At 33.8% G+C, this 23,807-nt stretch overlaps 2 protein-coding genes across 2 annotated transcripts; one reads left to right on the forward strand and one right to left on the reverse strand.

Annotated features, from left to right (window-relative positions):
• The first annotated feature begins 6,434 nt into the window (after positions 1-6,434).
• LOC140063574 (enoyl-CoA delta isomerase 1, mitochondrial-like) lies at positions 6,435-14,766 on the forward strand. Its single transcript, XM_072109958.1, has 8 exons — positions 6,435-6,493; positions 9,103-9,255; positions 9,869-9,996; positions 10,540-10,686; positions 10,948-11,046; positions 11,327-11,408; positions 11,860-11,976; positions 14,024-14,766. Exons 1-8 carry the CDS (start codon positions 6,469-6,471, stop codon positions 14,182-14,184), a joined length of 912 nt encoding a protein of 303 aa, XP_071966059.1. The 5' UTR covers positions 6,435-6,468; the 3' UTR covers positions 14,185-14,766.
• Positions 14,767-15,868: 1,102 nt separating this feature from the next.
• On the reverse strand, positions 15,869-23,654 carry LOC140063575 (NAD-dependent protein deacetylase sirtuin-7-like). The gene is made up of 10 exons (XM_072109959.1): positions 23,481-23,654; positions 20,685-20,822; positions 20,441-20,545; positions 20,141-20,211; positions 19,806-19,878; positions 19,027-19,125; positions 18,677-18,913; positions 18,157-18,237; positions 17,655-17,761; positions 15,869-17,528 (listed from the first exon to the last, which is right to left on the reverse strand). The coding sequence occupies exons 1-10, from the start codon at positions 23,598-23,600 to the stop codon at positions 17,303-17,305; spliced, it is 1,257 nt and encodes a 418-aa protein (XP_071966060.1). The 5' UTR covers positions 23,601-23,654; the 3' UTR covers positions 15,869-17,302.
• Positions 23,655-23,807: the final 153 nt, after the last annotated feature.

Below are 23,807 nucleotides of genomic sequence, written 5' to 3' on the forward strand. Positions count from 1 at the left end.
AACATTGAAAAGTTTAGTGGCGATCCATCTCTATTTTCGAGAAAAATCGATAATCACACACAATAATATTGGAACATTTAAAAAGATTCTCTGTTTTCAAGATTTCTCAAAAACACAGATCTTCATTGAACACAATATTTAGAAGCATATTTCATGAGCTTTCATTTTGATACACAACAGTTCTTCCAAACACTCTAATTATTGAATATTATATAAAAAAAAATGTGTAATTAAATTATGCACATTTTTTAATAGCTTTTATTAAACATTTTCAATGTTGTAGTCTCTATTTTCGAGAAATCTTTAAAAATACAGAGGCCCCCACTAGAAATTCTCAATATTGTGTTAAAGGTAGTCGCTATTGTCAGGACTTCTTCTAGTCTGGGCTCCAGACGGAGTTTTTTCTTAATATTAGTAAAAATACAAATATTTTTGCACATATGGCGTTTCATACGTGTATTACTTGAGTTTGGATAAAACAAATAAATAAAAAAAAAATACAATACAGACTTGGGGCAAGTCTAGACTTCTTCAAAACGAAGATCCCACTAAAAATATTTTCAATATTGTATTCATGTGTCTGTGTTTTCCGGTTTTCGAAAACAGAAACTGCCACTAAAATTTGTCAATAGTAATATTATTATGTTCTATGTTTTTTTGTGGTTTTTTTTCAGTTTAAAGAATAATTTAACGTGAATATGTATTTTTAAAAATGTTTGGGGTCAAAGGTCAGTAAAAGAATTTCCGGTCATTTTTTTTATGTATAAATATGTATATTCTGAATAATTTAACAGCAAAAACAAATCTCTATGACAATGGTTATCAAGATATAAGAACCACACATTTTAGCCATTTTCTTCCCAGATAGAAAATTTTCCAAACATCCCATGTTCTTCTTTAGGGTCAAATTAACCTATAACAGTTGAGATATTCTCTCCTAAATTAATCAGGTTCTTGACTAAGAAGGAAATAATATTTTTTTCACAAGTGTTAAAAATAAAAATTCAGTTTTTACTGTAAAAATATACTTTAATCACATGTAAATGTGATATTCATATCATTGGGTAGATAATTGAAGTAGCTACCATGTGGTACCAAACATGATAGTAGATAATATATCAATCTTAGTTTATATCATTAAATATTGATTATTACCAATTTTAGACATAATTGACCTCAAATGACCGATTTTAGTAGATTTTGAAAATAAAACACTCCAATAACTACAGAATCAGAAAAAATAAGTTTTGAAACTATTGCAATTTGTTTTGGGTCAATCCACAGATTGCCTGGACTACTGGGCTACCGGTGTGAAGGAAGGGGCGTGGAACTGATCGTGTCGCAGCCACACATAAAACCCTTTATGATCTCTGTTGTTAGATTTCCTTGATATGATTAAATTGATATTATATACACCACAGGCACTAAACAAATTCTTAACCGACCGGTGATAGGCATATACTGAAATGTATTAATTAATTTGATAATGTATTAATTAATAAAGATCTGTGAGAATGAGAATAGTTTTATTTTTTTAATTGTTCGATAAACTTGATTATCATGGAATTTTCTTTTATTAAACCACTTTTAACAATATTGTATTCGATTATTTAGTACCGGTAGGCCTACGGTAATATTATTAAAATACGTGACGTAACGAAAGCGACTTGATCAATATTTTTATATAATGCTCTATAATACTATTGTTAACTTTAATCGTAATGGAAATTTTAAGTTAAAGAAATAATCTGACATTTAGCGGAGAAATGATGAATGAATGAATCAGAGGCCTATCAGGGCAAGCCTAAACTGCTTTTTCATTAAAGATGTATTGTCCCTTAATACACAAAAAATGAAGGTCAAAATATTCTAAATTTAAATTGGCCATATCAAAGTAATATTAAAGTTATTCACTTTAAGTTGAAAATTCGAGCCTAAAACAACAAGTTTACGTAATTAACAGGCATATACTTTGAACCAATAAATTCCCTGAAAAGGGAAAAAAAGAAGGAAGGAACAGGTAAATTAATTTGATTACATTTCGTCTGGAAAATCGTTCCTACCGAAAGTAAACAAAGATTTCAAACCACGAGTGTGCATTATGCATAATGCTAATTAGGATTGTTTACAATTCGTCACGGTTGAGAGGGTGTTTTCACACAGATCACGAGAGAAAGTTTTATGATTATGCATACAGAGTAGCCTAACAAGCGCGTTGCATTATTAAATTTGAGATATAATGATAATAATGTTGTGATCGAAAACTTTGACTGGAAGTCAAAGTTATTTTTTAACAAAAAAAAAAATCTGTATTTCAGTTAAATAATTATTTTTTCGACTAATTGTGTAATGTAAAATGTAAAAGTTAATAACTGTTAGGCCTATTATACTTCAAAATAACCCACTTTTTTTGGAATTAGGGATAATACATCTAACATTATTCTGATATAAATTCAGGATATAAATAATATTTTCGATTTTATTGAAACTGGTGTACAGATTACTGTAAACAGAGAGGCTATTGGCGCTCGAGTAGGCTAAGATTCGGTGCTAACATAAACAAGATCCCGTATAGGCCTACGCAGTCTTTTGATAGCCCATTAATATTGTTCTAATCTTAAACAGGGGCGGATCCAGGATTTTGTGAACAAAACTGTAGAGAGTCCAGACCGTACCAACTAAGAGTTTTGGCGATTTTGAAATATGACACCTCTAGATGGTCGGAAATGGCACTATGAAAACTGAGGCACTAGCCTATTAAAAGGTGACATTTTCCCTCATAGGCCTATTTTGACTAAAAGCGACAGAACAGGGCGCTTCACGAAAGTCAGCGTTTGCACGTGGCGGAAAAGAGTGCTTGTCCAGGGCCGTCGGGACCTGTGGCGAAGCGAACTTTGTGAAATGACGCTGTTCTAAAATTGTAGGTACCCCCGTAACAGAGTACGCCCCAGATGACCGGAAATGGTACTCTCGCACACAGAATTCATGTGGCAACTCTAACTTGCAGGAAAAGGCAATCGTTCTCTGATTATGTAGCATATGCTGCCAAATGAGCAAAACGATCATACTTTTTCCCTCAGGTAAACACACACGCAATTAAAGGACGATTTTGTTGCTGATATCATTAGGCCTACTCAGTATTTTTTTTTATTGCGTTGCGTTGCGTTCAAGTTCATTGCGAACATACGTCTAGGGAAAGCCCCGAAAAAAGCGCACTTTCGGTGAAAAGGCAAATCCAATGGTTATTATAGCTCAATTTTTATTTACATCAATTTTAATTTGTTGAGGAAATTAAATATATCAATATAAATAGGTATTGATACAGTTGAGTACGTATCGGCGGGTGCTAGAAAAAAATAGCAGCTGCTATAATGTAAACTAAAGTATATGTTACCAGTTATTATGTGTACTATATTAATATCAACATATCTTTTCATGATGATGATACACTATACTTCATTGTTTGACGTATATAGGCCTACCGCTTTCTGACTATTTTTGTTCATCATCATTGTAAATCATGTTCGCAGTAACTTTATAATTTTATTATTATTTTGACAAAAACCTTTAAACAAATTGATTGTTTTGATATTAAATTCGATAGTTAAAACCTTTTGAACGTTATACATTTTCAAAACAAGACTCAACTCCATACTCCACATAGGAATAGTTGGACACAAACACGGCTTCTAATCCATTCAAAGTCATAACTCTTTATATGGCTCTGCAACTTTTTCTTATAATTAAAACAAGGCCAACAGCCATTAAGTCGCGTGCTACAATGCATAGTGATACCGGACCGACAGACAAACAGACCGACAGACAGACAGACCGACAGACAGACGGACCGACCGACATAGTGAACTATACTGACCGAAATTACTGAACATGTTTAAAAATGTTGAAATGTTTAAAAACATTTATATTTTTTTAATTTACACGTGCGTAGCCTGTCACTTTTGACGTGCTCGTATAACGTAATTTCGAGTTGAAAAGTAAGTAAAGAAAACAGAAATCGGGCAAAAAGAGTGCGCAATAACATTTAACGCGCAGTGCGCGCGCAAAAATCTGCGCACTCATGGCAATTTTGTAAACGCTTAAAATTGCCTGAAACGTACTCTTATTTCATCGAAAATAAATTTTGAAAATTTTAGGCGCGCGTACGCATGCGTTACATGCGTTACGCACGTAATTGTATTGCCATATGATGATTTATGCCCTGAAATTTATGAGTACCAAATTTTATTTAATTGTGATTCATGGTTGTTAAGATATGATTACAAACGTGATTTCGTTAAATCGTGCGTAGACCGCGTAATTTTTTATTGCGCACCGTGAAATCATAACCACATCGATTCCTGGCCATAAGGAATATTCTGTGAAAAATTGATTTAGCTAGATTAAACTGAAATCAAGATAAGGTCATAAAGCGATAAAACGCATAGTGATACCGGACCGACAGACAGACAGGCCGACAGACAGACCGACAGACCGACAGACAGACAGACAGACCGACCGACCGACATAGTGAACTATAGAGTCGCTTCCACGCGACTAAAAATATAATTGCACATTTTACGGTGGAATATCGATATGCACAGCGTACAGAAGTACTTGTAGCAAAGATGCTTTTGATGACTAAATAAAATAACAAAGTGTCGTGGATATATTTGTTAATATACTGAAAAGGGTATGAACAATATTAAAATAATAATGGCAAATTATTACAAATGAAATGATGAACGAGTCTCTGAATTTATTAACGTTGGCGGCGCAGTTTGTTAAAAAACACACAGAGAGCCATGTTGTGTATAAAAAGAGGAGTGAAATTTGTGTGTTTTTTGTATTGGTTCATGCTGTATCCTAACTTCCATGCAGGCCCTAGCATTTATTCTTTTGTTATTATAGACACAATATATATATGTTACCAAATTAATACCATTAATAAAATTAATTACTAAAATAAAAACGGAATATAACATAAGCGTTATTTCATAGACAAAAAAAATCTAAAAATAAGGCCAAATAAAAAAACATACTTGTTAAGCGTCACCGCCCGCTCCTGATTATCCAGCCGCCTCTCTTTTTATTTTTATTTTTTTTTTTACCGATATACAACGGAAAGTTCAGCGGCCCGGCCCAGCTCCAGAGTAGGGCTCGAAATTCACGCTAGCAAACTAGCATTTTGCTAGTAGATTCTTCATAATTGCTATTTGAAAATTTTAAAACTAGCAAATGTTTGTTAGGCTAGTGTAATTTTTGAAAAATACGTACTTTTTAGCTTAGACAACGCTAGCCGCCGATCGCTCTATGTCGGCAACGGCAATTTGGTGAAAACAATTGTTTCATTTACACGCCGCCGATTTACGTCAAGGAAACGCGAATAGCACCGTGAATCATGTAATGTGGTAAACAGCATGCTTTTTCCCCAACACATTAAATCATGTGCATTTAGTACGTCGCTGAGAATTACATCATCAGTCACGTGATTACAGAATACGCGATTATCAATTTAGGGATTTAACGAAATAAATATTTTGCCTACATAGTGGTCGAAGCGCGTTTTTTTATAGGTTCGTAAATAGGAAACACCCCATACATAATGGACTCTACCAATTTTGTTTACGATGATCTCGCGCTCGAGATCGGCACACCACGAGGTCCTGTTGGGCGATGGGTTTCCTTATGCCTGGTTTACCTGTGGAATAATTACATACACTTTTTGCATCACAACTTTAAATACTGATTTACACAGCAATTGGCAAAGGATTCATCAAAGAAGAATGAATACTTTGAACAAAAATTCACTTAAGAAATGCCGTAAGCTGTTTTCAAACTATAAATCAGCCCACTATTTAGTATTATTGAGACCAAATCATGCTTCTCGCGATAGGGAATTTCCTGGATAGATGAGTCGAGCGAGAGACGGCGGATTAGATGGCCGATGAGTGAGGTGGGGGTAGCAGCTTGGACGGATTAGTTAGCCTAGGCTGGGCCTACAATTTCGTTTGGTGGCAATTAAATTTAATGTTTTAATTACGTCTGGATATAAACAATACAAAACTCAATTTTGTCATAAGGAATAATATTTCATACATAGTCAATTTTGTTCTGTTTCGCATTTTAAAAGTTTGACGTTTCTTTCTAAAAAGAGTGGGCCAAAACGTCCACCACGCAAAAATATACCTCTATAAAAAGTAAAAAAAAAAAAAAAAAAACCGTCCCCCCGCCCCTGAAAATGTATGAAGGTGTGACGCTTAACAAGTATATTTTTTTATTTGGCCTAATGCATGAACTACAGGAAAACGCTATACAAAATAGACGCGCGCGCCATCAGCGTGCGAATTCTTTGACACAAAAATGGCTTCTAATTTTCAATGTCGTAACTCTTTATTATATGGATGGCTCTGTAGTGTAGGTAACAGCGCCCTCCATCACACACAGAAAAAAAAACAGGATTGTACAAAAATGTCTTCAAAAAGTTTGGTTTACAGTTAGTAAAACTGTTTAGTAGTCTCTTGTTAACACCAAACTCTTAACCTAGCCAACCTTTGGTATACCTATAACCTAGCCTAGCTAATATAGGCTTAGCTACTAGAACTAAATTGATTAGTTTAGCTAGGAAGGCTAGCCTAGCCTAGCCCTAACCAACAAAACGGACCCACCAACCAAAACCAGGAGCCAGGCTAGGCGAGTAGGATTCCTAGACTAGCCTAGGCCTAGCTAGCGGATCACCCCTGTGATTGTTGGGATCTTATTCTTCTTTCTTTCCACGAATATTGTTTTCTAATCAATTTCACGTACATTTCAGGCCATTTTGAGAATTTCAAATTTTTGTTTGCATTTTGCGCACACAGCTCGTACAAGGCGTAGAAAAATTCTTTTTACAGTTGGTTTTTGTTTTTTATATCTACTGTAGTAGATTTCATTCATTTTGATAAACTTTAATTGCAAATTAACGATGCATGTGCATGTTAAACTCTAAAGTAGTTTAATGCAAATTTGTGCAAAATATACTATATTTAATCGGTTATAGCTCCTCAGGATGGCCGGTGACGCCTATTTGTTTTAATGTACTATGGAAGCTGACGAGTTGGAGATATCAATTCAATTTGTATCCTACCGGATGTTCTGACATCTCCATTGACCACTCGAAGTTAAATAGGATTTTTTCCTCTTTTGTACTAGTTAATCGCATTTAATAGAGCGCAGCATTGCGCTAATGCGTACCTAATTTTCTTCTGGATTTTTATATGTTCTTGCTTAATCAATTTGCTTTCACATGAGAGCTTCAAAAATTTAAATTTTACGTCGTCATATAAAAAAATTTTAATTTTTAATTTATCTATACAGTATATTTTAATTGTGTTAACTTGTTATGGAAGCTGTTGAATTGTAGATATGAATTCATATAAATATGTTGTCTATCTGATGTCATGACAAAAAAAGTCAGATTTTTATCTATTTCGTAAATGCATCTTATTTTTACGAGCCCAAAATTCTTCACATTTTTATTAATGTAATTATTTACATAATTATCTTCTGAAATTATTAACTTCATGTTTCATTTGATTGGAATAAAAGATGGGTCTCATCATTTCTTTTATGCTAGACTGTATATAATTTTTAAATACAGTACAACATATTTAATTCATGTCATAGGAAGGCATAATAATTGTCGCCATTCATATTTTTACGTATGTGCATGTTACATTTCCGCATGTTAACATTTTTCCAGCCCTATCTAGTAATTTTGCCAAATTTTAAACCATTTCAACTTAAAATCACTTCATACGCGCACGTCAAATTAGACAATTTGTGCGCGTTTTTTGATGAAAAAGTTAACAACTTTGTCAAAATTATGTCTTTCTAAACTAAACGGTGAAATTTATTTTTTATACATATTCTGGAAGGTGATGAGTTGTAAATATCGGATCATGCATCAATATGGCTAACCGGACATTGTGACATCATCGTACGGCCACTCGAATATGAAATATAGGATATTTGTCTCTTTCATCATAGTAGCTCATCACATTTAATAGACCACATCTCTACTTATCCATATTCCATTTCCCCCCAGATTTTAGTATTGTCTAGGTCAATCAATATCTTTTGCATGATTTACCATTTTGTAAATTTTGATGTCACCATGTTCAAAAGCGGGAATTGAATGGGTCACTTATTTTCATCATTTAAGTAAATTTCAATATGCTATAGCTCTTCAGAATGAAAAGTGATACTCATGATTAAAACGTTTCCTGGAAGTTGTTGAATTGTAGATACGAATTAATGTTCACATTTTGTGCATAGGATGTTGTGATGTCATATGGCCAGTTAAATTATAAAAGTTGTATTTTCATATTTTGCCTAATTTTTGTCATAGTTCATGACATTTAAAAGAGTGCGCGTCCATATTCTCCAAATTATTCAACATGTTAATAAGATAATTCCCTTCCAAAATTGCTATGTACATGTTTTATTTTGATGACGTCATCATGTTAAAAATGTATATACTGTAGTGTATACAGTACTGTATATATACTTAGACACAAAATGGAGGGCACACTAACATTTTATTTTCTTCAGGTCAGAACACAATTGTCGTATTCGATTGGGAACTTTCGTTGTCAACGTAAAGATCGTTGAGTACTTTTTGTATTCGAATTGTAAATTTGTGCTCAACAGAAAGTCATCCGAATAGAGAACGTTGACAACGAAAGCTTTTTCGTTAAGAACAATCCCAACGCTCAAAATACTCCGTTAAAGAAGTACTCAACGGAAAAACTACTCAACGGTCCACTCGAATACGACAATTGACATAATTGTTTTTCTGTGCACAATATTCTAACGTATGACATGCACGTGGCATTTGCCGGCAGATAACCTAACTCATATATAGCGACAAGTTCAAATCTAGTTTTAAATATATATCTTAAGTTAAATTTTTGACTAAAGCATCTTAATACATGTACTTGACATTTTATATCATAAAACCATACCAAGCGATATTGGGCCCCTACCTAGTGAAACCGGACCCTATCGGGCAAAGATCACTATGACCGCACAGTTCAGTATATATTTTCTATATTTTTTGTTCAGGTATGTATGCCTGGAGATTGTCGAGTCGTGGTCGACATATGTGCAATCCATTCAGAAACTGGCAAGCAACCACAGCATCATTTACACAAATTAAGAGGTCATACACGGAGCGAGCAAACTATATTCATGTTGAGAATGATGAGCAGTTGAAAGGTCAGTGTGTACTGTAGGTGCATAATGATTGGTTCCCACCAGGACGCAACACAGGGACCTAAGCGTAAGACAAGTGTGTGATTTGACCAATTACAAGTGGTGGATTATTTGAATCCTCTACACTTGTCATTGGTCAACTATTTTGCATTGGATCTACGTCCTTGTATTACGTCCTAGTGGGAACCAATAATGTAATTTATTTTTTTATATATTTTTATGCCAAGAAAGATTTTAAAAATATCTTAAATAATATCTTAAATAATGTTCTATATTTTGTTATCATATTTACTTAGATCCACCTAATGGTGCCATGACCCGCCACCAGTTGGTGCCATGACCCACCACCCGTTAGTGCCATCACCCGCCACCTGTTGGTGCCATGACCCGCCACCAGTTGGTGCCATGACCCGCCACCCATTGATGCCATGACCCACCACCCGTTAGTGCCATGACCTGCCACCTGTTGGTGCCATTACACAACACTTTTTTTTTTTCAAATTTGATGGGATTTATTTTAATGTCAACAAACTCATAATTTTTCTACAGAAATTGCTGACATTTGATCTTTTAAGAATAAAGATTGATAATATTTTGGATTGTATTTTTTTTTTAGGGGTATCGTTATTGAAGTTTGACAATAAACCAGTAAATGGATTGAGTAAGGATTTTTTGATTGAGTTGGATATGGCGCTAGAGAAACTAGAAAACAATCCAACATGCCGTGGTGTAATATTGACATCTGTTAGTTTGAATTTCTTCATTTTCTAGTAAAACTCAATGTTGTAGCCCTTCACAAAGTCTGTTAAAAGAATAAATGTTCTGTGAAAATAAAGTAAGCTTTCTCCAAATCAAATAACAGCAAATTCGCATGCATGATGTAACACAAACAAACATGATGGCTCTCTTAGTGCTACATCTTTAATATTTTCCAATGCAGTCTACTTGTCATTATTTTTTGCCCAATAGCACACCTGTGTTAAGAAACCATCTCTGTCTTCTTTGCAATTATTTGCTAATTTTGTTCTAAACATTAACCCTACACAAAATGATATATTAATTTAGTATTGAGTAGTGAATCCTGTAATGAAAAAATGAAATTGACAACATATACCGATTTTTGCAAATCCATTTTCTATTAAACATTGATCCTACACACAATTTATACTGTACATGTTACATAACCAATTGAAATAGTAATAAATACAATGATATAAATTAACACCCATTTAAATAATATTTAGCAGATTTCCCATATTTCTCATACAGTACAATTTTTATTTTTAGGCTTTTCCAAAGATATTTTCAGCTGGCCTCGATATTTTAGAAATGTATCAAAAGTCACCTGATTACACAAATGCATTCTGGCGTAGCCTTCAAAATATGTGGTTGCGATTATATGGGTCACGTCTCATAACTATTGCAGCTATAAATGTAAGTATGAGGTTGAGATATAGAAATCGTCCGATTAATTCATTGTGTGCATGCAGGGACTTGACTTGATTACTTGACACACATTATGTATGTTGATTCAGATGACGACTGATGACAGAATATTCATAGGACCAAGGTGGCCAAAATAAAAAATCTCCATATATGTTGACTTTAAAATGGATTTTACCTGTATCTATTAAATTTAATTTATTGTACTCCTATTCCTTTAACAGTTCAGTTATTTGAACCTTTTCTTTTTAGGGTCATAGTCCAGCCGGCGGAGCACTTATGGCAATGTCATGTGACTATAGAGTCATGGCAAGTGGGCCTTACACAATTGGTCTTAACGAAACATTATTGGTAAGTTTATTTTCCATTTAACTATTCTATTGCATTGCATACGTACGATTATGCTGATTATAAACGTGCCATATGTTTCTTGCGATACTTACTTACAATTATAACTAAAGTTTCTGTCTGCATTTTAGATATTTGTAAAGTTTTGTAGTTTTGTCTGTTATTTTTAACAGAACATCTTGTCGGTGTCTTTAATGTCTTGCATAACTTTCTCTTGTTTAAATTTGTTATAAACAATCATCATATTACAATACATTATAAATAATATACATTTATCTTGCAGGGTATTGTTGCACCATTCTGGTTTATGGATGTAATGACCAACACGATTGGACACAGAAAAACGGAAATTTCTTTACAGTTAGGTTAGTATTACATTTACAAACAATGGCATAGTAATTTCCACTTGTCTTAAGAACATATAGTTATTGAAGGACTGGATTGTTTTGTTAAGCCTTTCTGGTGTATAATGAAAGTGCTCCCTCTATATATTATGGAATGTCAACAAACAAATTATTTTTTTCTTATATATTTTACAGATACATTTTATCCTAAATTATATAAGTATATAATTATATATTCTAGGTTATTTTTATTTTTTTAGTAATGTGTTTTGTTGTGGGTCCCTACGAGACAAGTTTTTAACTTCTAGAAGGGATCCATGATAATAATGACTACCAATTACTGCTTTATCTATGTTCACTTTAATATCTTTTTTCTATTTTGTATATATTCATTCATTATTATCTAAATAAATATTATCTGAATCTGAATCTGAATGAAAATGTTCTAAAAACTAAATATTGTTTACTCTAGGCAAGTTATACTCATCAGATGAAGCCTTGAAAATAGGTCTTGTAGATATGTTAGCTGAAGAGAATGAGGTGCTGGATGTGGCAAAGGTGCATATGAAACAATGGCTCAAAATACCAGGTTAGTTGAATTATAGGTCTTGTAGATACATTGAAGAGAATGAGGTGCTGGATGTGGTTAAGGTGCATATGAAACAATGGCTCAAAATACCAGGTTAGTTGAATAGGTCTTGTAGATACATTGAAGAGAATGAGGTGCTGGATGTGGCTAAGGTGCATATAAAACAATGGCTCAAATTACCAGGTTAGTTAAATAGGTCTTGTAGATATGTTAGCTGAAGAGAATGAGGTGCTGGATGTGGCTAAGGTGCATATGAAACAATGGCTCAAAATACCAGGTTAGTCAAATAGGTATGTAGATACATTGAAGAGAATGGGGTGCTTGATGTGGTTAAGGTGCATATGAAACAATGGCTCAAAATACCAGGTTAGTTGAATAGGTCTTGTAGATACATTGAAGAGAATGAGGTGCTGGATGTGGCTAAGGTGCATATAAAACAATGGCTCAAATTACCAGGTTAGTTAAATAGGTATTGTAGATATGTTAGCTGAAGAGAATGAGGTGCTGGATGTGGCTAAGGTGCATATGAAACAATGGCTCAAAATACCAGGTTAGTCAAATAGGTCTGTAGATACATTGAAGAGAATGAGGTGCTGGATGTGGCAAAGGTGCATATGAAACAATGGCTCAAAATACCAGGTTAGTTGAATTATAGGTCTTGTAGATACATTGAAGAGAATGAGGTGCTGGATGTGGTTAAGGTGCATATGAAACAATGGCTCAAAATACCAGGTTAGTTGAATAGGTCTTGTAGATACATTGAAGAGAATGAGGTGCTGGATGTGGCTAAGGTGCATATAAAACAATGGCTCAAATTACCAGGTTAGTTAAATAGGTCTTGTAGATATGTTAGCTGAAGAGAATGAGGTGCTGGATGTGGCTAAGGTGCATATGAAACAATGGCTCAAAATACCAGGTTAGTTGAATAGGTCTGTAGATACATTGAAGAGAATGAGATGCTGGATGTGGCTAAGGTGCATATGAAACAATGGCTCAAAATACCAGGTTAGTTGAATAGGTCTTGTAGATACATTGAAGAGAATGAGGTGCTGGATGTGGCTAAGGTGCATATGAAACAATGGCTTAAAATACCAGGTTAGTTGAATAGGTCTTGTAGATACTGTACATTGAAGAGAATGAGGTGCTGGATGTGGCTAAGGTGCATATGAAACAAGGGCTCAAATTACCAGGTTAGTTGAATAGGTCTGTAGATACATTGAAGAGAATGAGATGCTGGATGTGACTAAGGTGCATTATTGCACTACAGCTACAAATAAATCTATGTTTAAAATATCTTATACTTTAAAATGCACAATGATAACATTTTGAAACTAAAATTGTGTTTGTATAAAGACACAGACATTAAATAACGGGTGAATCTAAAATGGTGCAATAACAATGTAGCTATACATCTAATTTTTAACTATCTTTGCATTTCATTTTAGTAAAATTGCTGGACAGTTCATTCTGCTTTACTTTCAAGTTTGAACATGTATTAATAATTTATAATTTAATCATTATTTGCGAGATTTACGATATCAATGCGCGCTCTGGCTGTAAATTGCTGTGACTTCCTTTTTATGTTTACGTAATAATACTGCATGTTCATTACAAATGGAACTAGTGCATTAAACAATTAAAACATTGTCAAAAACTTGGTGTATAATGTCAATTTAATCATTATTAATGTCTAGAATGCGTTAATATGCTTACTAGATTTATTTACTGTTCATTTCTGTTCATTATGCCAAAAACAATGGGTTTTTTTTGTTTTTGAATAGTACATGACTTTTTACTATTTGCCCTGTCTGTAGAAACAGTGAGCCAATTTATTACATCTAAAGCATATCCATGTTGAATGTTGGGGCAGAGGAGAAACGGCAAAGAATTACTAGTAGCAAAAAAAAGCTCCTTTGTCGTCAGAAAGTGAAAGAAAAATGTCCAGTAAAGAACTGTAGCAAAACAGTATAAATATTTCATTGCAAGATTTAGAGTAACCATGTAACATACTTCTCTGAATAAAAAAAAATGTTTTTTCCCCTTTCAGACCATGCTAGAGAAATAAGCAAACAGATGATGAGGAAGAAAACAATTGATAAATTACGAAGCAGACAAGAGGAAGATATTGCATACTTTACGAAATTTATCCAGAAAGATTCAATCCAATTATCACTAGGGAAATATCTTGAAAGTTTGAAGAAAAAGTAAAGACATTTTTGTCTAGATTTTTGCAATTAGTAGGTATACTTCAAGCAATCTACATCAGCTTACAAATATTGCAAATCAATGTGTAATACAGGCATGCAACCTGAAGAGAAGTAGTGCCAATTATAGGACCTACTGTGACAGTGGTAATGATACACAATAAATAATATAGTGAGCATATTTCACGTTTTTTATTTCTCCTTGAAAACACTGATGGTCTGCTAAAATATATTTATGAACTTGTTTGATAGTTGTGTTATTTTTGCAATACTAACTGAAGAGTAGATTTGAACTCGTCACTTTGCAAACTCAACATGTGAGTATGTTAAAATATGAACTCCGAAAATGTATGACATGAAATAAAAATGTTTTGATGAATTGTGTTTTGTCATACATTATACAGTATTTTTACAGAATACACTGTATAAATTATATATGTGTATTAATTATATACAGTGTATCATAGAAGAAATTACAAGAGCCATCTTTTATTCCAATTTTTAACACGACGTCATCAAAATAAAACATGTAGATAACAATTTTAGAAGATTATTATCTAAATAATTGAATTTTGGGCACGTAAAAGCAAGATGCGCACTCTTTTAAATGCGACAAACATTTACGAAAGAGATAAAAATCTGACTTTTTGAATTCAACTGACCGTATGACATCACAACATCCGATAGACAACATTTTTATATGAATTCATATCTACAATTCAACAGCTTCCATAATAAGATGTTATCATGTTGGTCACCCTTCATTCTGAGGAGCTATAACAGATTGAAATATTATACTGTGTCGATCAAATTAAGTAACTCGCGTTATTTAACATTTTTTATATGACGACGTAATAAAAATCCAAATGTTTGTAACTCATGTGAAAAAGAATTGAGAGCATATTAAACTCTAGGATAGAATGGGATACGCATTAGTGCAATGTGCTCTATTAAATGTGATTAACAAGTACAAAAAGAGAAAAAAAAAATCCTATTTTTGATATTCGAGTGGCCATGTGGTGACATCAGAACATCCGGTAGATACAAATTTGACATGAATTTATATCTACAACTTCCTAAATAAGTTTTAAAAAATGGGGTCACCAGCCATCCTAAAGAGCTATTATCAATTAAAATTAGGTATTTTTTGCACAAATTTGCATTGAATTACCCATTTTTTAGCACACGATTATTACATGCGTGTGCATTGTTTGAAATGCTCAAAATGACCTAACATGAAATTTACGCGAAATTGATTAGAAATTAATTTTGCGCATTTTGAAATTTTAAATACACATACTTTTTTTGCGTAGCATGCTGTTTTTATTATGTTAAAAGTTGCTCCATATTATGAAGTACACTTTCGTAAAGTTTCATTGAAAAACTAATTTTTTTTTAGAATTTATGATCAACCATAAAATTGTATAAAATCGCACGTAACTTACGCTGCGCGACTTTAACCAAATCTTCTGTCAATGTTATACGATGTTTGTTGACAAGAATTAGAGAACACAATTTTAGGAAAGAAAGAGATCGAAAAAACAAAAAGATCCGGACAATATCAAGAGGTTATTTGCCAAGTGCGGATAACCAACAAACGGTAAATACACTTGTCAATGTTTTTTCTATTTTTAATCTTGAATAAATTTCGTTACTATAGTCTGCACAGAAAAGTGTTAACATACTCACAACTAAATGATCAAAGCTTGTTGGTTTTCGTTTTATTTATAAAATATGATATTATAAAATAATAAGATAATAACTTTTAAAAAAACTAGTGTACCTGAACCTTACTTAGATATAGAAATAATTAATGACTAAAACAAATGTCATAAATCAGTCACTGGGATTGGATGCAAATACAGAATCAACACTAACACACCATTTGTTCACTTTTCTTCCAATGTAAAAATTGAAACATAAATACTGTTGTTTAGAATATAACAAATTCTTTTTTTTTGCATAGCTAGATGTTTGATAATTTTATTTTATACAGCTTCCTATAAGAAAAATATATTTCAAAACCAATTGTTTTAATGTTCTATTTTGACTGTCCTTTTGTTCTATTTAATACTTGTGTTGACTGCATCCTTTGCCAAACCATCCTGGCTTTGCCGGTGTTTTAATGTTCTGTTTTCACTGTTCTTGTTCTTTTTGGCCTTCTGGTTTGGTACTTGCATTGACTGCATCCTTTGTCAAACCATCCTGGCTTTGCCGGTGTTTTAATGTTTTGTTTTCTCTGTTCTTGTTCTTTTTGGCCTTCTGGTTTGGTACTTGCATTGACTGCATCCTTTGCCAAACCATCCTGGCTTTGCCGGTGTTTTAATGTTTTGTTTTCTCTGTTCTTGTTCTTTTTGGCCTTCTGGTTTGGTACTTGCATTGACTGCATCCTTTGCCAAACCATCCTGGCTTTGCCGGTGTTTTAATGTTTTGTTTTCTCTGTTCTTGTTCTTTTTGGCCTTCTGGTTTGGTACTTGCATTGACTGCATCCTTTGCCAAACCATCCTGGTTTTGCCGGTGTTTTAATGTTCTGTTTTCACTGTTCTTGTTCTTTTTGGCCTTCTGGTTTGGTACTTGCATTGACTGCATCCTTTGCCAAACCATCCTGGCTATTTCGGTGTTTTAATGTTCTGTTTTCACTGTTCTTGTTCTTCTTGGCCTTCTGGTTTGGTACTTGCATTGACTGCATCCTTTGCCAAACCATCCTGGCTATTTCGGTGTTTTAATGTTCTGTTTTCACTGTTCTTGTTCTTCTTGGCCTTCTGGTTTGGTACTTGCGTTGACTGCATCCTTTGTCAAACCATCCTGGCTATTTCGGTGTTTTAATGTTCTGTTTTCACTGTTCTTGTTCTTCTTGGCCTTCTGGTTTGGTACTTGCGTTGACTGCATCCTTTGTCAAACCATCCTGGCTTTGCCGGTGTTTTAATGTTCTGTTTTCACTGTTCTTGTTCTTCTTGGCCTTCTGGTTTGGTACTTGCATTGACTGCATCCTTTGCCAAACCATCCTGGCTTTGCCGGTGTTTTAATGTTCTGTTTTCACTGTTCTTGTTCTTCTTGGCCTTCTGGTTTGGTACTTGCATTGACTGCATCCTTTGTCAAACCATCCTGGCTTTGCCGGTGTTTTAATGTTCTGTTTTCTCTGTTCTTGTTCTTTTTGGCCTTCTGGTTTGGTACTTGCGTTGACTGCATCCTTTGCCAAACCATCCTGGATTTGCTGGTGTCTTCTTGTTTTCGGTGTCATCTCCTAATGCTCCTCCCTCTTTCTTTAGTTGTAATATTTTTGTGGTGAAAGTTTTCATTTCTTTTGATTGTAAAGGAGTAGCAATGTTGAACAGTGGGTCTTCTTCTCTGTAAAGTTATTTATAAAAAAGTTTAGTCGGTAATAATAACATTTCCTACTCTTAATTTATAATTATTACTTTCCCAGTTTTTTAAAGTCCCTGAACATACATTTATAAAATGTATTAGATGTACCTTTTGTATTCATTCAGTTCAAGATCAAGTCGATTCATCACAATCTTCATTACATCATCACATTTAGCATTGATTTTTAAATCCGCTTTCAGATCTTTAGGAGTCCACTAAAAATAATAATAATTATAATTTATATACAAAAGCACTCAACAATGCACAAATAAACTCTTTGGTGCTTTAAATAATGGACATATAGTTAAAACTAGGTACTATTGTAATAAAAATATTTTATGATCGAATAAAATTGTTTATATTACTGTGAAATGATCAAGAATAGCTGCAGAGGGCATGGGTATGAAATTTGGCAAAAATTACAGGGTAGGATTACATCAACAACAGATTTATCAAAGTCTTTTTTTTACTAAAGTTAGGGAATGGGATTATCTCAGTCGTGTATGGGATTATCTTGGTCGTTTATGGGATTATATATGTTATAATTAGTGGCTTTTATCTCAACAGAAATGAGATAAAAGATCAACCAATTTAGCCTATTACTTCTTACCTGCAAGTTTACTATGTAAAGTTTTGATCGCTTCTTTGTGTTTTGGTTTGTGCTCCACAAACATGGATATTTCTTTAAAACCTGCAAAGAAATGTATTGAAAGCCATTAATATTATTAAGAAGTTACTTGTAGCAAGTAGCAAGATTGCACATTTTTGGAACTAAAAACACTCATTGTCGGTTGAATCTCTTGAGGCCAATTTACACAGACAAGCGGTAACGGTAAGCAGAAAATCTTGTAGCTTTTCCTACGTAAAATCTGTATCCACCCTCGGCAGAAACTGCCCGTCTACTTCGCCCTTTGTGTAAATGGTCATAAGGAATAACATAGATTTTATATATTTATTTACATTACCGCTCATCTGTGTAAATTGGCCTTTACAGTTGGTTCATCAGTCAAATTTCATAAATACATGACATACTCTGAGTAAAAATATTTTTCTTTAAAACGAATATTAAACCAAATTGCCAGCTACAAAGTTGCCTGATTATTTGCATCCAAGCTGTAATAAATGAATACCTTTAAACTAGAGCCCATACAAAGTATCATGTCAGCTTTGTTGGCGGCTTCTATTGCCCCATGCCAATTCAGAGGCCATTCTAACGTTCCCTTCTCACCAAAATGCACAATGGTATCCAGCAAAGGTGATAAACATTTTGTACATAACCTCCCTGTCTTGTGTCTTCTAAAAGACGTCTTTTCGGTTACGTCAAAAAGTCGGATGTATTCTTGTTCGTCGTCGCATTCTGAACAAACCTACAGGGGATTAAAAAAGTTTGACAAATTGGAGAAAAAAGTTAGGAAAGACAGTTTCATTTTGTTTACTACAATGGTAAGAAAATATAATGTTTTTGGATGAAATTTGATACCTCAATATACATATTCCCATGTAATTCTGAGAGCTGATATTTAGGAACACCACTCCTACGATGTAAACCATCACAGTTCTGGGAGACAACATGTTTTACCTAGAAAAATAACAATACTTAAATATCATCATCATTTTGGAATTGGTGGCGCCATATAAATGTTTGGTTATTATTATTTACCTCTGCCAAGGATCGCGTGTGTTTGTTTGCTTGTTAATGCAAGATCTTTACCAAAATAAAAATAAAAATAGATACAGTATGTGGTCGAGAACCACTCCTTTCAATTTTGGAGGCAATTAGTATTTTCAAACCTGCTAGTGTTAAAAGATAGGAGAGAATTTTTAAAAGCCGGCGAGCAGTCTTAAAGTAACAAGTAAACTGAAATTGCATTTTGTCGAAGTACTTGTCCAAAAAAATGTTTGTTTAAGAGACAAGAGTTATAATTTGTGATTTGTAATTTTAAAACATAATTTGACTTAATGTACAGGATTTTTGATGAGTTAAAAAAACCTATTTATTTTCAAATTCACCCGTTTGTTTTTGGCATTTCCTGTTCTATTGTTCGACAACTAAAACTTTTGTTAGTTGAAAGGCTGGTTACATAACTATTACACCAAAATCACATACACGTCATGCTTGTGGTGAATTAGCCTAAATCACACACACAAAAAAAATATATATATTTTTTCGGAGAAATCTTATGTAGGAGAATTTTACAGCAGAGGTACTTTATTGCCTTTTTGGTTAATATTAAAACAGTACGTTAGAAGATAACTTACAATATCCTGTTGACACAATCTAGCTAGGCTCATATGTGTGAATGTTGGATCAGCATCAGTCAAAGAACTAGACCTGTAAGGATTTATTTTCACACAAAGTATTTATACTGACTGTATTAATAAACTACATATTGTACTATTGGTGTAAGATAAGGTTTATTCAGGAAGAAATGTTATAATAAATGCAGGAGAAATGTTAACACTAAGACCATTGTCTTTATCTATCAACATTATAAAGTTAATGCGACCACTATTAAATTGGATTTTGAATTAAATATCTTATAACTGACAACATCTTATTAACTCCATCAATCTTTTCAAAAACCAAAACTTACGTCACAATTTGTCCTTTTTGAAGTAAAGTCCACACCCCATTTGGACCTCTATAATCTGGTATAGATGCTGCCTAAAATAAAGAAACTAGAATATGTTTAGTTTTCACAAATGCAAGTCTACTGTACTTCCTGTAATACAGATTAGACCATAACAACATTTATGTTGCCCAATTAGTCCACAACTGACCCAAAATTTGGGGGTCAACCTTTGTTTTTGTAATTGTGTATTCTAATTTGTGTTGGTATAACATATAACATTCTTTATTTATTGCCTTAACATTACAGTACTAAATAACTCACTGTGCTTATTCCAGCACCACTGTATACAACACAGTACTTGGATGATTTGATAGCATCTGCAAGTTCCTCTGCTTTTGTAATTATTTCTTCTGGTGAATCTTCTTTCTTTAAAGTAAATCATAAGTAAAATGTTGATACTTATTTAAAGATAGTTGTTCCATGGTGGATGCTTATCCTGTCCCCATTCAAAGTCAATAAATGGTAATAAATCATTGATGTAATATAAAAGACAAAAAATTTAAACCTCTTCTTTCTTAAGCTTGGCAAGATTTCTACGGACAGCACGTTTTTCTAATTCATTGACTATTAAATCATTCTCTTTGAGGAACTTTTCTTCAGTTTTTGTTCTTTGAGATTCTTTTTTCTTCATTATTTGCATCACCTACAATATACAATGAGAAAAAGACGTCTGATAAAAGAATCGCAATGTATAAATTAAATCACAATTCAGGAATTAAATTTAATAATAAATTAATACTAGCTAGCCAGGCCTATGCCTATATAATTCTATATAAGTCTCTCGAGTCCTACTTAGTCTCTAGAGACATCTTTTTCTAAAAACTAGTAAGATGGTGGCACAACATCAGAGAATATTATAATATTGAATATATTTATTAATCTTATTAAAGCATTTCATCGAATCCAATCCAGGCCCACATGGTCGGGTCTTGCTTCGGGTCTTCGGCCCGGGATGATTCGGCCCTGGGACGATTCGGCCCGGGACAATTTCGGCCCTGGAAAATCTCTCCTCAAAACCCACTTTTTAATTTGTAAATTTCTAAATTGTTCTGTCTTTGTAAAGCGCATTGAGGCTTTCAGCATAATGCGCTATATCAAGTACCAGTTATTATTATTATTATTATTATTATTATTATTATTATTATTATTGTTTTCATGTTTTACAAATAATATACCACTAAACACAGTAAAACATTGCGATGTAATACTTTGTTGAAACTATCACCGTCCTAGTCGATTGAAATAGTACAGTAGCCCCTACATGTAACGATACATCACTACGACGTGTATATGTTTATATAATGTAAAACAATTTGTGAAAACCACCTCTATTCGGGGAAAATCATAAATTCGATTTAATCGTCAATAAATATTAAATTATCTAACTCAACTTAATTAGTAGGCCTAATGGTTTTCAATTGTTTCCTAGAGCCAATTCATACTTAAGTTGGTTCCTACCCTACCCACCAAAGTTGTTCTGCGTTTAGGGCATGTGATGTACCGTAGGCCTATCCTCTACTGGTTTTACAACGCTACTCATGCCAGTGAGGGAAGGGTGATGATGTGGGTGGTTTAACTGCAATAATAAAGATTTATACATAATATACGGCGAGAAAACGCTAGCTCTTTATCCGTTTAAAAAAAATTTATATCCAACCTCTGCAGCACAGATTGAAAAAAAAATGGATCGAATTTCTGTTATGAGTATACAGTACTTGCCTTTACGACGCCTGAGGGAATAGACACTTGTGGAACAGAGATTGGAATGTTCCATTCATCGCAAATCAATACATTTGTATAAAGTATATTAAATCTATCAAAATAGTATTTTTTAAAGAAAATCGGCCTGTCTTGAACATTATGATACTGTACTCGAGCTGTTCAACCGGTTTTCAGCCATTAAAAACAATTATCGTAGGAGGAGATAGGAAAATGCGAAGCATCCTCGTATTATCGTCTGCGGGTATTTTTCAAGACGGACATCCATTAGACAGTGTATACCACGATCGAAAAACACCCCTATTTGAGGCAAATCGTTGAACCTAAATTCGTTTTAATCGTCAATAACTAATTATCGAACTCAATTTAATTAGTAAACAGGGTTACATCAGGCGGTTAAAATCAGTACCGAAAGTACGAACCAACTTTATATACCATCGAGTAAACATTCTAGAAATAACGCGCGATTTACCGAATTTTGCCCTTACGTAAATTTATATATAGAAATGTTTTCCATCAATTTACTAGAATTTATTTTACTTCTGCTGACACTGAATACATCATTTCATGTCTTCCATTTCTTCTTTTTTATCTTCTTTCCTGTTGTGTTTATTAAAATAAAATCAAATAAAACATTAAATAATGAAGCAACTATTCATTAACTTAAAATCCGTTTCACGAGGAACATGTAAAAAATATTTTATTATCGCCATAATATGACCATAACAGCGTCCTCTATATATCGATGCCCTATGAGGCCTCCGTACTTTCATCGGCAGGCCTAGCGATGATTTTCGCGAAGCTAAGCTGGCGATGGATTTCTGAAGGGTGCTCAATTATTAATTGATTAAAAATAGTTATAAATAAGAAATTATCGATATTTTACCATGTTATGCTTGCTGAATGTTGTAGACAACTCGTGAGTAGGTTAGATGAAGTATTGAAACCATTTTGAGTAATTTTAAGGGGTGGGTACGAAACATACTATCGAATCTTTATGCAGTATTGCATTAATAATTTACGTACGGTATTGCCGAATCTTAATATCTCATTTACATACTATTGAATCTTTTTACAGTAGGCCTATTGCATTAATAATTTACGTATGGTATTGCCGAATCTTTATATCTCATTTACATACTATCGAATCTTTCTACAGTATTGCATTATATATCTAAGATTACAAAACATTGAACTAGCGGCCGCTTTGGTTGGCGGCCGCTTTGGTTGGCGGCCGCTTCGACTGTAATTCCACGTCGTCCCTATTACACTATCATAACAGGCACTTTTGGCGCTGTCGGCGGCCGAGATGGACCTAAGCCGGTACGAAACTGCATTAGCGCCGAAAACTTGATAAAAACCGAAAAAAAAACTGTATAACATTATAATTAACATTAACTATCATTGGTTTTGTCAAAATGTGAGCCGAATAGTCCCAGGCCGATTCGTCCTGGAACCGGCCCTATAGCTAGGCCTATGTCATGGATGGTGCGTGTCACAGAGAAACGGCCACGGCACGACGAGAGGCTAGGCCTAGGCCTACTACTACTACTAGCCAGGCTTATAATTAACAATGTTTTACCTGTTTTTCTTTTAATTTAGATTCACTCTTTAGTTTAACCCATGATTTAGCAGCATTTTCTGCCGATTTTCGTCTAGGTGGGCGAGTAGTAGAAGAAGACGTTTGTTCGTTTTTCGACATTTAAGCTGATCTCCGTTTCTTCTGTCTTCCTCGAGAATTTGGAATTAATTTGTAAACATCCAACATCGGAAAAAAATAATCACAGTCACAAAATTAGCCTCCTTCCCTCTGTCGTCTTGCCAGTTTTTGTAATTAACATACGTACGTCGTCACCGGAGGTATATTCAGAGCGTCATTTCGACGATCGAGCATTCTCTACTTCTACGG

Source organism: Antedon mediterranea, chromosome 1 (assembly GCF_964355755.1).
Source record: "Antedon mediterranea chromosome 1, ecAntMedi1.1, whole genome shotgun sequence".
Classification (NCBI taxonomy): domain Eukaryota; kingdom Metazoa; phylum Echinodermata; class Crinoidea; order Comatulida; family Antedonidae; genus Antedon; species Antedon mediterranea.

Coding starts and splice junctions, on each gene's coding strand:
- LOC140063574 (XM_072109958.1), top strand. CDS start 6,469: ATGTCTTCAAAAAGTTTGGTTTACA. Junction 10,687..10,947: donor TAACTATTGCAGCTATAAAT/GTAAGTATGAGG, acceptor TTTTCTTTTTAG/GGTCATAGTCCAGCCGGCGG. Junction 11,409..11,859: donor GGAAATTTCTTTACAGTTAG/GTTAGTATTACA, acceptor TGTTTACTCTAG/GCAAGTTATACTCATCAGAT.
- LOC140063575 (XM_072109959.1), bottom strand. CDS start 23,600: ATGTCGAAAAACGAACAAACGTCTTCTTCTACTACTCGCCCACCTAGA. Junction 18,914..19,026: donor ATGGGAATATGTATATTGAG/GTATCAAATTTC, acceptor AATCCCCTGTAG/GTTTGTTCAGAATGCGACGA. Junction 18,238..18,676: donor GTATGGGCTCTAGTTTAAAG/GTATTCATTTAT, acceptor ATTTCTTTGCAG/GTTTTAAAGAAATATCCATG.